General features: G+C 41.3%; 1 protein-coding gene across 1 annotated transcript; it reads left to right on the forward strand.

Moving 5' to 3' along the window:
- The first annotated feature begins 636 nt into the window (after nt 1–636).
- Nucleotides 637–14,822, forward strand: LOC117441586 (chorion transcription factor Cf2-like). The gene is made up of 2 exons (XM_034077652.2): nt 637–1,100; nt 12,179–14,822. Exons 1-2 carry the CDS (start codon nt 914–916, stop codon nt 13,240–13,242), a joined length of 1,251 nt encoding a protein of 416 aa, XP_033933543.1. The 5' UTR covers nt 637–913; the 3' UTR covers nt 13,243–14,822.
- Nucleotides 14,823–16,899: the final 2,077 nt, after the last annotated feature.

Genomic DNA, 16,899 nt, shown 5'->3' on the forward strand with positions numbered 1-16,899 from the left:
AGTCAACAACAACAACTGTCAGAGAAGACATACTCATATAACTTAATCATAGTCTGTTAAGACTGCACAGAGGCGGAGAAAGAGTATCATAAAGTTCAAAAGACAATTACAATTAATATTTATAAAGAAAGAAACAGAAGGGAGGACATCACGATAGCTACACTCAGACTGGATCACACAGCATTGAATGGTACTCTGTATGTCATGGGGGAAAGTGACATTGACAAGTGTGGGAACTGTGGAGTCAAGGAAGATGCATATCTTATTACATTGTGACATCTATAAAGCTAAATGAGAAAAACTAAAGGATGAAGTTTTAGAGGCAGAGAGGGAGTGTGTTTGGTATTCTGGGAACATAAGGAGAAGGAGCTACCAGAAAGGCACTGTTTACCTTTCTGAGTGAAACTGGGGTAGGAAAACAATTTAACATTAGGTTAGAATAGATCATGGATTGTTGTTTTGTTTATTTTATTTTTCCTTATTTTGTTTTATTAGAGTTGGAATGACATGATGATACACACTCATGTACAGTAGGTGGCGGTATACAACTAAAAGCTTTTTGCGATCTGCCATTAAAAAAGAGAAGAAGAAGGAGAAATCATAGCCGCTTTTATTTTGAAGTCCTCTGCACCGGAAGGGATGGACCCGCTCTTTCTGACTGGGAACCAGATCGCGTCTTGTGGGTTCTCTCTCTACATCCATGGTTCTCTCTCGGTGTTCCTGAGACAGTGTGTGTGAGCAGCTGATCCATCCATCGTCTGTGTGTCTGGATGAACCTCTGACTTTGTGCTCTTTCTTCTGAAGCCTTTAGCTCGGACTCTAGAAGCTAACTTAGCATGCTAGCTTAGCATGCTAGCTGGTAACACGCTAGCAACACAGAGTGAGAGAAACGGAAAGTGGTGATTTAGTAAACATGAGTCTTGTGCTGCTCTCGTTGGTGAAGCAGCGACTCACTGCGGCTGCTGAAGACATCTTTGTTCTGTTTGAAAGAACGATAGCAGAGTACGAGGAGGAACTGTCTCGTTCAAAACAGGAGAACGAGAGACACCGGAATCTACTGGACACTTTTTTACAGCCTCAGCTTCAGATCCACAGAGCAGGTCTGTTCCCTCTTTATTCACTCTTTCTATTAACTCTCTTTTTATCCAGAGGTCTGTTTTCTTCTTCTTCTTCTTCTTCGGGTTTATTGGCAACCAACACATGGGTGCATTACCTCCTTCTACTGGACTGGAGTATGGAGCAGTAGATTGAAAAAAAGAGAAAATAAATGCAAAAAAATTATACAAGTAAACCTACATTTTTTTTCTATTATTCCAGTTGTTTTTAAGAATTATTTCAGCAGTTTAAAGACTTCCTCTGATGTCCCTAGCCGATTCCCCACAGTGTTTGTCGGTTTATTACAATCTGTACAGAGTCCAGTGGGGTGCATGCCAATTCTGTGAGCAGGGGTGCAAACTTGTCACCTTTCGGCGAAATTCGCCGTTTTGATTCCACAATAGGTCGTTTGGGTGATTCATGTAGATCTGCAATAAAGATATTTTGGGGGGGGGGGGGGGGCGCGAGCAATATTATTTAAGGTAACGTTGAGCTAGCTAACTAGCATACATTTTTACTATCTGCTAACGTTAGCTTTAGCCTTCGTTTTCTAATAGTTTTTTTCATAGGCTATAAACAGAGGTGGTATAAGTTAGGACTGTGCAATTAATCATATTTTATTCGCAATTAGAATTTTGGCCTGCCACAATTATGAAAACAAAATAATCGAAAAAAACGATTATTTTGCTTTGCTAGGTTGTGACAGTGCAACATATTTGATCTAATTTATTTTAGTCCATTTATTTTTATTTATCATATTTATATATGTTTAGTAGCTTGTTGAAGTGCGCTCAAATATTTGTTGATCTTGTATTGGTATTTATTATTTTGATATTATTATATAAATGTATCATTTATTTAATTTATGTTTGTATTGGTTTTTCAGTTGAATTATACGTTCAGGGGAATCAACAGTTAAAAAGATACTGTTCAAATTATTATTTGTATTTGTTTTAAAGTTCAATAAATAATCATATTTAATAATCGTGATATCAATTATTGACCAAAAATAATCCTGACTATGATTTTTGCCATAATCAAGCAGCCCTAGTATAGTATAGATCTTGTACTAGATTAAAAGTAGACATACTCAGGTCTTGTACTTGAGTAAAAGTAGAAGTACTACTCAGATCTTGTACTTGAGTAAAAGTAGAAGTACTCAGATCTTGTTCTTGAGTATAAGTACTCAGATCTTGTACTTGAGTAAAAGTAGAAGTACTCAGATATTGTACTCCGAGTAAAAGTAAAAGTAGAAGTACCAGAGTGTAGGAAAAATCCTGCATTCAAAATGTTCGTCAAGTAAAAGTACAAAAGTATTATCATCAAAATATAGTGAAAGTAGCGACAGTAAAAGTAGTCATTGTGCAGATTGGTCCATTTCAGAATGATATGTTTTATAATGATTGATCATGAAAGTGTTCTCAAAGCTGGTAAAGGTGCAGCTAGTAGTGATGGGAATTACGGCTCTTTGAAGGGACCCGGATCTTATGGCTCAGTTTCCTTTCCAGGAGCCGTTTTTTAAGGGGTCGTGTGGATTTATGGCAGGCAGTGAACCAACGATAAAAAGAATGGCTCTCACCAAGTACGACTTGGTTCCCTTCATTCATACCAAAGAGCCGTTCAAAAGAATCGTATCGTTCGTGAACGTAACATCACTAGCAGCTAGTTTGAATGACGTTGTATACTGCAGGATAGCTTGTGAATTTACTCCAGGTGGAACTAAAGTCTGATTTAAGAGTTCATTATATTTCACCTCATTCATCCACATCTAGTAACAAAAGGTATTAAATACATGTAGTGGAGTAAAAGTACACCTTTTACCTCTGAATAGGGATGCAACAACTAATCGACTTAATCGATTAAAATCGATTACCAAATTAGTTGGCAACTAATTCAGTCGTCGATTCGTTGGTGACGTCATCACATGTGTTCTACACTAGGGCTGCAACAAACGACTAATTTGATAATCGATTAATCTATCGATTAATGAAACGATTAATCGACTATTCGGACTATTACTGTATGCCTTGCACAATTTCTCAAACGCTCTGATTTAGCCATCAACTTTTAGATTTAGCTTGAGGTTGTGTTAGGCATGTGGAAACTAACAATGAAGACAATAAAGATGAATACTTGATTCAAAAATACATATATTATTGAAATAACTTAAATTGTGAACAAAACTAACATTGCTTTTTATTCAAATTAAATAAATAATATTTCACATCAAAAGAAACAACAGTGTTTTAACAAATCGTATTAAATAATCTGATGACAGAACTGTAAACAGAACAGCTGAAACTTTAACAAACTAAATAATAATAATATATAATATTTTTATAGCGCCTTTCAGGAAACCCAAGGTCGCTTTACAAGTCGGGTAGGGGGGGGGGAGTAGGGGAAAAAAGGCAGACAGGTTAAGGGGGTGGGGGGGGGGAAGTAGTGGAAAAAATAAACCTATTAAACTAACTATACAGTGGGGAAAGCCTTGGTAAAAAGGTGCGTTTTGAGGGCTTTTTTGAAAATGTCCAGGGTTGGGGCGCTGCGGATTTCGGGGGGGAGAGAGTTCCAGAGGGTGGGGGATGCCACACTGAAGGCTCTGTCACCAACAGTCCGCAAATAACTCTGTTACCTCTAATCATTATGTTTGTATAATGTAGTTAGCTCCGTGTGGTGCTGCTAGCATAACACCTGACGTGGACACGTTACTGTGGACGGGGCTACAGAGCTGCTGGAGAGCCAGTGGAACCCGGTGCATTCCTCCGTCTGGATGTGGAGCACTTTTGCTAAATGTATAGACAAATAGCTCGTGTTACCGCCCTTACATGCTAAACTCTTATTCCACTTTTGGCAACGAGCATTCTCCACATCGAGACGGGTAAAGTTTAACCACCTCGGAGTGCGTTCTCTCCGCCATCTCCCACGTGTGTGTGTTGCTGCATGTTGCAGCTGCCCGTGTGTAAACTGCCCCGCCCCCTCGCAAGCAGACGGGGAGAGAAAGATCGAAAATACATCATAGACGCATTTGTTTGTCTTTTTGCATATTAGAAACGAGTTGGCGACACTAAGACTGCGATATAATGTCTTTGTAGCAATAATACATGACATATATTTTTTAAATGTCTCCAGTACCGATACAAAGACCAATAAAGTTAGAGCTTAACGGGGCGTAAAACACACGTGATGACGTCACCAACGAATCGACGACTGAATTAGTTGGCAACTAATTTGGTAATCGATTTTAATCGATTAAGTCGATTAGTTGTTGCACCCCTATTCTACACCCCGTTAAGCTCCAACGGCATCGCTCTTTTTTTTATCGGTACAGGAGACATTTAAAACATATGTCATATGTATTATTGCTACATAAACATTATATCGCAGTCTTAGTGTCGCCAACTCCGTTTCTAATATGCAATATGACTACAAAATGCGTCTATAATGTATTTTCGATCTTTCCAATTCAGACGAGAGATCTCTCCCCCGCCTGCTTGCGAGGGGGCGGGGAAGTTTACACACACGCAGCTGCTAGGGTTTCCCACACATAGACTATACTTGGGCGGGCCGCCCAGGTATATTTCGCGACCCGTTTAGTTTTTTTTTTTTTTTTATTCGTACGTGACCACGACGCCATCTGCGATCGATTAACTTGTGGACAATGATCCCTTGCTCCCTTGCACTGATCTTGCCTCCTTCTGGCCTGTTAAGTGGCCTGCCTCACACAGGGTGACTGGCTGTCCACATGATGTGGCCTGCCGACATGGCCACTGTCAAACAGATCATAAATCAAAGCCCTTGATTGGTCTCTGTGTGTCATTCAAGCTCGGAATAAGCTCAGCTCAGGTGAGGTAAAGGACTCTCTGAGTGTTTAGAAAGTTAACTTAGTCTAAGTTCTCAGTGGGTCTCAAACAGTTTGGTCACCATTTATGTAAACGCATATTTCCATTTGAGAGGGTAGTGATTGGTCTAATGGATAGCGAGGTGGGCTGAAGATCAGAAGGCTCTGAGTTCAAATTCCGCCAGGAACACCATCACTAGTGTGCCCTTGAGTAAGGCACTTAGCCCTTAGTTACTCCAGGGAGAATGTCCCTGTAATCGGTCATTATAAGTCGCTTTGGATATAAGCGTCAGCTAAATGAAATGTAATGTGATTAGTAAAATATGCATGAATAAATAAATAAAAAGTTAACTGGGTGAAAAAAGGTAAGATACACTTTTAAAACTTGTTGAGAGAAAACTAGTCTTTGCTGCTGCCTCAAAGAGGAGCAGGGGGAGAGGAGGGAGACAGGAGAGGCTGATTCAGGAGCACAGACACACTCACTATAAATGAACCAAAAATAAATTAATAAACAAGTTTCAGTGTTTTTTTCATATTGGAAATGGTATGTATTCTTGGCATTTTATGAGATGTATATTATATACTGTGTAAGTATATCTATATTTCAGATATGTGGGAAACAGATCTGTGGGAAACACTGGCAGTTAATGGACCAGAGGTGTTCCCATACACACAGGCGTTGGAGCTGTTCTTCATGAAATCCCAGAAGGATGAAGTGCTCTGACAAACAGTGCCATCTTTGCGCAAAATGATTATACAGGAATGAAAAGTCAATAAATAAACATGTTGTTAAATCTTTTTTTTTTTTTTTTCCGGGCATTTAATGAAAATAAAAAGCAATGTTAGTTTTGTTCACAATTTGTTTAGTTAGTTTACCTTATTTCTTGTCAAAAGAACCGTTAATACTATCGTTAAAAGGACCGGATCGATAAGCAGTATCGATATAAGTAGTAGTACAGTTAAAACCTTAACGATCCGAATAATCGATTAATCGTTTCATTAATCGATAGATTAATCGATTATCAAATTAGTCGTTTGTTGCAGCCCTACCTCTGAACTGTAGAGGAGTAGAAGAATAAAGTAGCAAAACATTGAAATACTTAAATAAAGTACAAGTATCTCAAAATTGTACCCAAGTATATTACTTGAGTTTATGAACTTAGTTACTTTACACCAGTGGCTATAAAGATAGAAAGACTAAGCCTTGCAGAGAGGTAGGGATGCTCCGATCGATTGGTCACCGATCGAGATCGGCCGATACTCACTCTCTACCGATCGATCGGTGCTCTCTAAACATGCCGATCACGAGAACCGATCGCATGACGTAAAATACATGACACTTTTTTCTGTGTGCGGCAAAACAAGCTCGCCAAAATGGCTTCACCGGTCCGAAAAAGACGGACGGACCGGTGAGCGGAGCACACAAGAGTTAGACCTAACAAACACACTTAGCAATTTTATCTACCTCTGGAACAAGAGAGAGAGAGGTGTATTCACGGCATTCATTTTGTTATTCTACAGTATTGTTGTTTTATAGTTATTAACCCAATTTGTGTTCTTTGAAATTGAAAAGGATATCGCATTGTGTTTGTTACTTTCGTTGCAGTTGTATATGTCTTAAGTGTAATTTGGCTTGGCTTCCTGTTTATGGACATGCTTTTATTATGAAGGAGAGGTAGCGCTGTTGACAGGATGTTGTTGTTGCTTTGGAAACAACGTGACGGAGATTAATGGAGAAAAGTAATATCTACATATAAAGACGGAGAAAGTAAACGATAACGTTTATGGTTAAGTGTTAGCACCCCCTGAACAAGCTCTTACGTTGATATTGGAGATTTCAATAAATTCAATTTGGAAAGAACAAACAAAACGAATAACGAAATTGAAACCCGTATAGTACTCCAACGAACGAATATTCGAATATTCGGGTACAGCCCTAGTACTAGTCGAGGGCCGGACTGGTTCAATGTTTATTGCAAAACGTATTGAAATGAACTTATTGCACATATTAAACCTGGAACTAACAAAGCTTAGATGATTGCCTATAAAAACATTACAGATTAAATCAGTTGCATTCATTTCTAATGGCTCTACCTGTAGCTTTTCCTGTAGTAATTTCTGTGGTTTAGACTATATTCTTATTAAAAAAAAAAGAAGTGCATACACAAATAACCTGCAACGTAACCACAACATGGTCACCCCTACCAGCCAAGCAAGCCGTGGTTGTCCTGCTGGAGAAACATTATCTAATTGTATAATAAAATCAATGGATCAGACATATCACTTTTGAATTTTGTTTATTGTACAAATCAAAGACATGTATGGACAAGAAGCCGCCGTCGAGGCGAACCGTGAGCCGAGCCGCGGTAAGAGGAGAGGCCAGACAGGGTCCTGAAGCGTGCCACCCACAGGCCGATGAAGGCATGGGCGATGTACATTTTTTTTTGCGTTAACTTGACAGCCCTAATATATATATATACTAGGGGTGTAACGGTTCACAAACATTTCGGTTCGCTACGTACCTCGGTTTTTAGGTCACGGTTCGGTTCGGTACGTTTTCGGTACAGCAGAAAAAATTATCACAAAACATAACATATTTTTTTTAAATTATTATTAAACTGTGAATAATGTATTCACTCAAATAAATACAAAATATAATAAAATAAACATTAAGGTGCAGCATTTCGATGAACTGAAATAATCTGTATTAGAACTTTACTGTACTAGTACTCACAAAACATAAACTATTAGTTTTGGGTTTTTAATTATTATTAAACTATGAATATTCACTCAAATAAATATAAAATATAATAAAATAAACATTAAGTTGCAGCTTTTCGATGAACTGAAATAATCTGTATTTGAACTGTACTGTACTAGTACCTAAGCAGCCAGTTTGACATTAGGACTTGCTTGTCATTGTATTTTCATGTTGTTTAAAGAAAGATGAACTTTTCCACATTGCTTGCTGAAAGGGCAGATCTGCTGGCACTAGCAACGTCTCCTGCTGTGGAGAACACCCTCTCTAGGGACAGAGGTAGCAGATACAGCCAGGTAGCGCTTTGCTAACATGGCAACATAAGGATATTTGCCGTTTGTAATAGCTTTGGCTCGGTCTGAAGTTTTTGCGAGTGGTGGAGGCTTAAATGCTAGCGGGAGTTGGGTTTGCACTTTAGTCTTTTGGTACCGGTGATATTCACGTTCGGGTGATGCCTTTTCAAATGAGTGTGCAAGTTTGATGTATTGCCAGCCGCGTAACCAATGTTAGTTGAACAATGCCGACAAACAGCTTTGGTTCGGTCCACCTGTCTTTGTCCGTCATTCTTGTACGTAACTGCGAAACCAAAATGTTCCCAAACCGGAGACTTCAATGATGCTGGAGGATTTTCGAGCTCAACTTTATCTGCGTTCGCCATTTCGACAGTTCCTCAAATTACTGACTGCATTTGAACGCATCCCTCTGACCAGCTCGTCCAATGAAATGACTTGCTCGCTCTATGACGCGTTGATCACAATGGGTGCAAATTACTCTGAATGCTGCGACGCAGCACCTGAGATTACTTCCAAGAAGTTGTTCACGTTCTCAATTTTTTACGTTTAACGTTATATGCGTTCGGTACACACGTGTACCAAACCAAAGGGCCCGTACCGAATAATTTCGGTACGGGTACGTGTACCGTTACACCCCTAATATATATATATATATATTTATTTATTTCCAGGGAGCATCACATATGTCCGTGCGGAAACAATGCCCCTACCCCACAGTTCCGTGGTGAATTATGTCAAGCTGTGATCACTACCATACCAAAAATATGTGTGTATCCCAAAAAATACAAAAAAGGTTTGAACTATTTACATAAAAAAATAAGGTCAGCTTTTGTTGTTGGCCTCCATCAACTTCACAACCCTGTCTACCAAGCCAAGCATTGAGTGTCTGTTCTGCTCGATTCTGGTGAAAACTCGTAGGAACTCAGCATTGGCCCCCTTTCCTCCCTTTCGTCACTTTTCTCCACATACTCCAGATGGCCAGATGATGAATCCCGCTTCCTTTAACTACAACAGGGAAAAATAAAGTCAACACAGTGTTCTTGGCATTTTATGAGATGTATATTATATACTGTGTAATGACATGTTGTATTGTTATTATGGCTGTAGTTGCATAACTTGAACAACTACTACAATGACTATGCCATGATACATGCACATGGCAACAGGGAACAGTATTACTATTATGACTACTGTAAACCTTACCCTGTTTGTGCCCACTGGCTGGATTAGGTTCACCAGAGATTCCTGGGAAGAGCTGCTTGTGGGAAAAGGAGACTCTTGCATCCGCACTGGCGAGCTACACGCCGACGGTAGTGGTGGTTCCGACACTGTATGCTCCAAACCAGATATTTCTGTAAACACAATATAAACACAATGAATCATAAATCGTTAGTGAGAAGAAAGAAGATACATTGGGGGCGTTAGCTGTCTTTGCCATGGGGATATCTTTGTTTATTATTGTTAGCATTAGCATGCTAGCGCTATTATTGGTTTGGATGCACATCCGGTAGCTGTAGTAGGTCAACTTTAGCTTTATTACCAGGTCTGTCGATAGCTACATGGTTTAGTTTATGTTGTAAAACAAAAAGTCATAAATAAAAAAAATGGGTAATGCATAACTCACCGGCATCAAATGAGCTCCGCACATTCAGCGAGTCGTCCTGCAACATAATCGATGCGAGAGAAAGCGAGTTCACCGTGGATCCAAAACCACTCGTCGGTCTGTCCCCGAGGACCGAGTCTAGCAAGTCATAATGTGGACTTGTTTTCGGACGACCGCTACCACTCCGTCCGAGGTCTCGCTTTTGGTCTCGATAGTCCTTCTTGACTTTTTTGTGTGTGTTGTCAATCTGTTCCACGGTACGGTAAAAACCAGCGGTTGCCATCTCTTTCTGCAATTGTTGTAGAATTGCTTTGGACCGCGTGCTCCCCTCCAGCTTCCTCTGTACCTCTTCGGAAGACCAGATTCCCAGTAGGTAGCTGGTCTCTTCAGTGGACCACTGCTGCTTGTTAAGTTTCTCCATCGTTGTGTACAAACTGGATAAAACGCAGGCTTTTTGTTGTTGTTCAGGAGTTGAAACCGCACTTGCCCCCGCCTCGACGTAAGTGTGACGTATGCAGTGCTTTTGCTCTAGCCGGACAATGTTTTGGTGCTTGAAATCATAGACTGTATATATAAATGGACGTAGTGTCCGTGACGTCACCCATAGGATTCTGCAGAGTTGCCGTGAAGCCCTTAGTAGGCGGAGTCGGCCACTAACGGCTCGACTGTGACTGTGAGTCTAATCCCGCGTGCTCCAAATAAGGGCAAAGAGGCGGAGCTGAGGCGGGACCTGCTGCCTCCGAACTGGAAGTAAACAGAGCTAGCTCAGGCTAAGAAGCTAAGCTAACATGAAATGCATGCATACCAAGTTACTGCTAACAGTGTAGTTCCCCTATATAAACGTTACATTCATAATCAAATGAGACAATCTGCAAGAGAATTAGCTATATTTTGTTATTCTTAATGCTTGTCATTCACACGTTGAGAAAAGACGGACTCCACCACCCGGACCTAACGGAGCCGCACAAGAGTGGACAAGTTGCTGTTTGCTGACATGTACGTGTCCATCAACGTGACCACGCCCTAATTTATGCAAAAACGTTAAGACCTAATATAAATAAAAAGGTCGTGTTAGAAAACAATTCACTCACAGATTCATAATCATCAAGGTGGAATCTAACTATATCGATAATAATATTTATTGCATCCATGGGTAGAAACATGTTTTTTTCTGCTGTAAAGTTGGGCATTTTAACATGGGGGTCTATGGAAATTGCTCCTTTCTGCAGCCAGTCCCTAGCGGCCCATGTATGAACCGGATTCCGGAGCTAAGAGGCTGCTCCGCTGCGGTGTGAACAGGAAAACCCGTTGCTTTTCAAGCTCCAGCTCCGAACCGGCCCTGAAACACCGTTGGTATGAATGAGGTACTAGAGAAGAAGGCAGAAAATACACCAATGTCTGAAAAAAGTGCAGATTCTGGGGATATGTGATGTTGCCTGCTGCATTATGAGGTTCAGCTGATGCGCATAGCAGTGCACATAGTGTGCATTCCTGTAGACATCCATTACTTTACGCTGCACTCCGCCGGTGGCTCCAGTCATTACAGAAGCCCCGTCGTAAGCTTGGGCTTTGGCCTTTTGTCCATTTGGGAGTATGGTGCTTAGCCTCTCCAGAAGCGCTGTAGCAATTTTTTCAGCAGTTGAGTTCTGGATAGTAATTAGCTCGTGAAAACCGCTCTTGTATTACACTTTTAGCACTGATGTAGCGTAGCACAAGCAACAGCTGGCAGTAGGTGGAGACGTCCGTCGTCTCGTCGGCTCGAATGGCGATAAAATCAGCGCTGTTTACCTCCTCCAGAATGTAATTCCCCAGCACTGACAACATGATGTTGATGGTACAACAACTCGTTTTGTACCGTCTTTGAAGTGCCTTTAAAAATGGTGGCGGTCTTCAGGTGCTCCTCCAGCACGGTGTCCAGGGAGGAAACAAAATCCACCAATCCCCTGAAAATACCAGTGTTGACTAAAGAGTGTCTCGTCATGCCCACGCACAGCCAAAGCCCTACAAAACTTCATTATTTTGGATAAAATATGCCTATTTTTATCCACGTAATCATTGTGTTTCCTCACGTCCTCTGGCCGTCGTCCAGCTGCATAGCAATGTTCACTCTGCCTAGCGTGGCTAGCATCATAGCATTGTCCATGTGTGCTCTGGTGTTCTCATGCTTCCTCATTCCTCTCAGACAGGTGCTTCATATCCCTCACTCCAGTTGTTGTCCATGCTGCATCTGTCCCCGTTGTTTTAAAAACCGAGCAAGGAAGGCACAATAAGGCATTAGCATGACTGAATCCAGCCAGGCTTCTGGTGTACCAGCTACAAGAGAAGCCTTGCACATATGGCTTCCGTAATCCATTTGTCACTTGCCTGCTATTTGATAGCAATATCAGGTTGATCTGCTCTTTCACCGAAGGTTTGTCCGCCAAACTTCTTCTCTCAAACATAACAGTCATAAAACATGTTTTATTTTTGCTGCGATTCTTCTTTCTGTCTCTTTTCATGCACCACATATACTAAAGCAAATTCCTCGTATGTGTAAACCTACCTTGTAAATATGACCGATTCTGAATCTGATAAATATGTGTTTCCTGCAGACGTCCAGCAGCTGGTGGTGGTTAAAGAAGAGGTTCCCCCTGAGCAGCAGGAGTGGAGCTCCAGTCTGGACCAGGAGGACCCAGAGTCCCCCCCACACATTAAAGAGGAACAGGAGGAAATCTGGAGCAGTCAGGAGGGAGAACAGCTTCAAGGGCTGGAGGAGGCTGATATCATGAAGTTCACATTCACTCCTGTCCCTGTGAAGAGTGGAGATGATGAAGAGAAACCTCAGTCCTCTCAGCTTCATCAAAGACAAACTGAACACCTGGAAACAGAAGCTGATGGAGAGGACTGTGGAGGACCAGAACCAGCGAGGAACTCAGATCCAGAGAGACATTTACAACCAGAGACTGAGGACAACCGTGGACACTCTTCTGAACCCGACACTGAAGACAGGGCTGATTGGAAGAAGACCAGAGAACCAGGTTCAAACTCTCAGAAAAATAAACAAGACCCTGTCAGTGATTCAAGACGTAATTCAGGAGAGAAACCATTCAGCTGCTCAGTCTGTAAGAAATATTTTGCAAAGAGTAGACATTTAAAGGACCACATGAGAATCCATACTGGAGAGAAAGCATTCAGCTGCTCAATCTGTGAGAAATCATTTGCATGGAAAGGATACTTAAATCTGCACCTGAGAATCCACACAGGAGAGAAACCATTCAGCTGCTCAATTTGTAAGAAGTCTTTTACAGTGAGAGGAAGTTTAAAGGACCACTTTAGAATCCACACAGGCGAGAAACCATACAGCTGCAGTTTTTGTGACAAAAGATTCACCTGGAGTCGTCAGGTCAAAAGACATAAGTGTGTTGGTCATCAGTCCTCACAGCTTCATCAAACTCAGACTGAGGAGAACAGAGTGGCAGAGCCTCCAGCCAGCAGCTCAGTTGAACACATGGAAACAGAAGCTGATGGAGAGGACTGTAGAGGATCAGAACCAGCCAGGAACTCAGATCCAGAGAGACATTTACAACCAGAGACTGAGGACAACCCTGGAGACTCTTTTGAACCTGACATTTTCCAAGTCAAACCTGCATGTGCAACAAAAAAAGAGGACAATTAATTAGTCCTACAACAATTCACATGAGAAAAATCTGCCTGACTATACAGGGCTCAACGCTAACTTTGCCAGGCTGGCAATCAGGCATCAGCTTTTGGTTGCCAAAACTGAAAATACGGTTGCCATTTTTAGACACCTTATATTTTAAATAATTAAGATACTATACAGTTATACATCAACTTAATAATGAACATGTGACACAAAAGAATGTTAAAATGCTTTACAATAAGTCATTAACACAATTATTTGAAACTTAAGTGGTAGTAAACTTGTCCACCCTCAATGGCTGGTATACAAAATACCAGTAGTGCAGCTGTTGTCATGTTGTTCACAGATCCCCCAAAAATGATTTGAGCAAGTCACTAGTTTCGTCATCCTTTGTCTCCCTTTCAAATGTGGGTTTTCCTCACCTTTGAATATGTATGTATGCTTACAATTTTAGTTGTTGCTGTTTTGATAACTTTGCGTTTTAAAAAGAGGGTGTTGAGACCTTCATAGTATGTTGAATACTTAAAACGAAAGTTAGTTATAATCAAATATAATCAATTATATTCTTGTATAGCCCACAATGAAAATGCTTCATATTTTAGGTTTTTCTATATTTACAGTATAAACAAAACACAAGTGGTTTGTTAAATTGAGTGTAAGGCCTATAATGATTTATGGGTGTCACTGTAAAGAGAGTAGGCAGTTTCTTCCCTCTCCTCTCACAGCAGTACACAGGGAGGGGGGCTCCGGACTTAAGGAGAAATACATTGAGGCCTCAAAAAGGTGGTTATGTCATAGCCGAGAATATGCTTGGTCATGTCCTTTTTACACAAACATAGGAAGGTGTGTCTTATGCCATAGCCAATAGAATATGTCCAGTCATGTCCAATCCTGTACATCAGAGGCCATGCCCAGTTTCCACAAACGTGGGTGTGGAGGAGGTGTCTTAGGTTTTTATATCCTGTTGTTGAGCATAAAGACACTGGCTTTTTGGAGAGAGCGAGAGAGAGAGGGGGGGGGTTCCCCTGGTATACTCTCTCCCGGTAAAAGCTCTGTCCCTCAGAGGTGGGTTAATAGCTCTTGGTAAGGTTCTCTCAGACTTGGTAAATATCTCTCAAATGTCTTGGTTGAATGCTGAGTGAATTACTTTGTTGAATGAGTGGAATTAATTGAGATGTGTTTGTGAATATTAAGCCCGCCAGCTGTGAGGAATCTTCATCCGAATTCATGCGGATAGGTGTGGGTTTTTGAATGTTATTCCCGCCGTCTGTGTCGGAAAAAAAGGTATGTAATTGATGTGAAATTGATTTGGTGAATGACAGTTTGAATGTGCTTTTTATTATCACCTGTCATTTAAGAGGAAATGCCTCTAAATTATATCGGGAGATTTAAAAATCAAAACTGAATTGGGCAGTTGAAATGATAATTTTGGTAATAAATGTAAAACTGTGAATTAAAGTTTCATATTTGAACATGATCACAGCATCATTTAGTTTAGTATGATTATAATGTTGTAAAGAGAAGGTAAAAACCCTGTATTAGTTTGGACCTATTTTTCTTCAAATAAACTGATCCCACCTTTTGGATTGGGACAACTTAAAAGACATCTGCCCTCACCTCTTCTGCTTCAAAGGTAAGACTGCACCCTGCCACACTCACACTTAGGTAGGGCCACACCACATTTGCTGATATCAAAATGCTTCGGGATCGCTTAAACAGATTTAAGAGGGTCGTCTGAATTGAAACAGCAGTTAATTGAACCTGGCTCTTTGGGGAGTCAATAGAGGTGAGATCTTGCTGACGTTGGTGGATCTGAGCCAAGCAGTAAACTTACATAGACTCAATAACTTCGGTTAGGTCAATTAGTAGGTCTGAGTAATTTCCCGGAATAAATTATCAGCCCTCACCGAGTCTTACAATTGTTTAGAGTTATTCTAAGGCTTTACTCATTGCGAACTCGGTATGAGAAAGAGCACACAGTTGAGATTTCCTATCTGCATTAGAGATGTTAAGATTCACCGATTCGCATCGGTGCACCGGCATAAACGTTCAAGATGCGAGTGCACCGGTTGAAAGAGTGCACATCGGCTACAGTTTGGGTTGAACCGGGTTGAACTCGCGATGCATCGATTGCGTAGCGTCTTTGCATCGGTAAAAAACTGATTCAAAATCCCCTCATCTTGTCAACGCTCAGCAGAGACGATCTTTGATATTTGCTTCGCCACTACGGAGGCCGAGAGTCTCAGTTATCAACACACACGGAAGTTGAGGAGAAAGAGAAACACAGCGCACCGAAAAATACCTACAAATCAAACGTTTGGCAACCCTTCGGATTGTTCAAGAAAGACGGTGTAATAGTCCTTTATGCTATATAGTTGACCGCAGGTCATGGAGAGTAATCAGGTATCCGTAGACCTTTGTATGAGGTATCTTTATTACTCAACAGGTCCACAGCCATGATACATAGATCCGTCCTAGATGCGGGCTTGCATACACACAGTATCACTCCGCAGCCGCAGCCCATCAGTAACGTCCTGATGGTATATGTGCGCGGCACTATATACTACAGACGGTCAACTTGAAAAATCACTCGCAAATTGTTAACGATGCCGAGCCGCTTTAAAGTACACACGTAGTACGAGGAACTTAGCGACGCACATAAAGAGGCGACATGGGGTCTGCGGCTGAAAAGAGAAACCTGAAAGTTAGACATGTGAGTGAAATCACTCAGTGAGGTGTTCTGTCAGAGAGTGGTGTTTAGTTTACAGCAGCCTGTGACGGCCAATCACAGCTCAATGTCTTCCTCACTGTAAGCAGTTATGAAATACCTGTTTGTGAAAGAGGTTATTTGTATTCTTTATTGTTCATATAGAACCCACTGCTTTCTGCTCACTGGTGAGTCAGCCTCTGGATGAGTGTTCAGCACATCAGGCAGCAGCTGTATGGGCATTGCACTGTGGTAGCTGTTATTTGCACATTGTTAATCATGAGCAATGCATCCTTACATTGTTTAACTGTGAGGTGTTATACAATTGTACTGTAGCCTACTCTGGAGAGCTTTTAAAGGTAAAAAGATAAACGGCATGATGGGATGTGCAGTACCAAATATGTAAAGCACTTTTTTGTTAATGTATGATTTGCTGCATATGAGGAATAAAACTAAAATCCTCTGTCGTACCAAATTGAAGTATCATTATTTTTGCATCGTGTTGAATCGCATCGTATCGTACCGAATCACATAATGTTGAATCAAATCGTATCGAACTGTATCGCAACAGGGGTGAATCGTATTGTATCGCATCGCCTGGTGTTTCAAATGTATCATTAATGTATCGTATCCTGGCAACGTATCGAGATGCGCATCGCATCGGCCTCAGTGATGGAGATGCACATCCCTAATCTGCATGCTATATTTCTCACAGGCTCCGCCCTCTACTGGACTCTATGGGTACTCCCCTGTATCCTATTCATGCATACATTCCTTCACTGAGACTTCAGGTAGGGCCTACCTGAATGTGCGTGCATCCACTGCATAAGAGGCGGCGATGAGGACTCCTCGTCATCCGAGATCTCCGGTGACCGCCAAGAAGGCCATCAGCAGAGCGGGTCTGCACGACAGGACTACTCGGTGGTGATGGCTATGGCGGCGGAGCGTGCAGGCTTGCCGCTCCC

Source organism: Pseudochaenichthys georgianus, unplaced genomic scaffold (assembly GCF_902827115.2).
Source record: "Pseudochaenichthys georgianus unplaced genomic scaffold, fPseGeo1.2 scaffold_180_arrow_ctg1, whole genome shotgun sequence".
NCBI lineage: Eukaryota > Metazoa > Chordata > Actinopteri > Perciformes > Channichthyidae > Pseudochaenichthys > Pseudochaenichthys georgianus.

What these genes read in the sequence shown, in the direction of transcription:
- LOC117441586 (XM_034077652.2), top strand. Translation starts at nt 914, where the DNA reads ATGAGTCTTGTGCTGCTCTCGTTGGTGAAGCAGCGACTCACTGCGGCT. An exon ending in GCTTCAGATCCACAGAGCAG is followed by an intron (nt 1,101 to 12,178) that starts GTCTGTTCCCTC and finishes TGTTTCCTGCAG; the next exon opens with ACGTCCAGCAGCTGGTGGTG.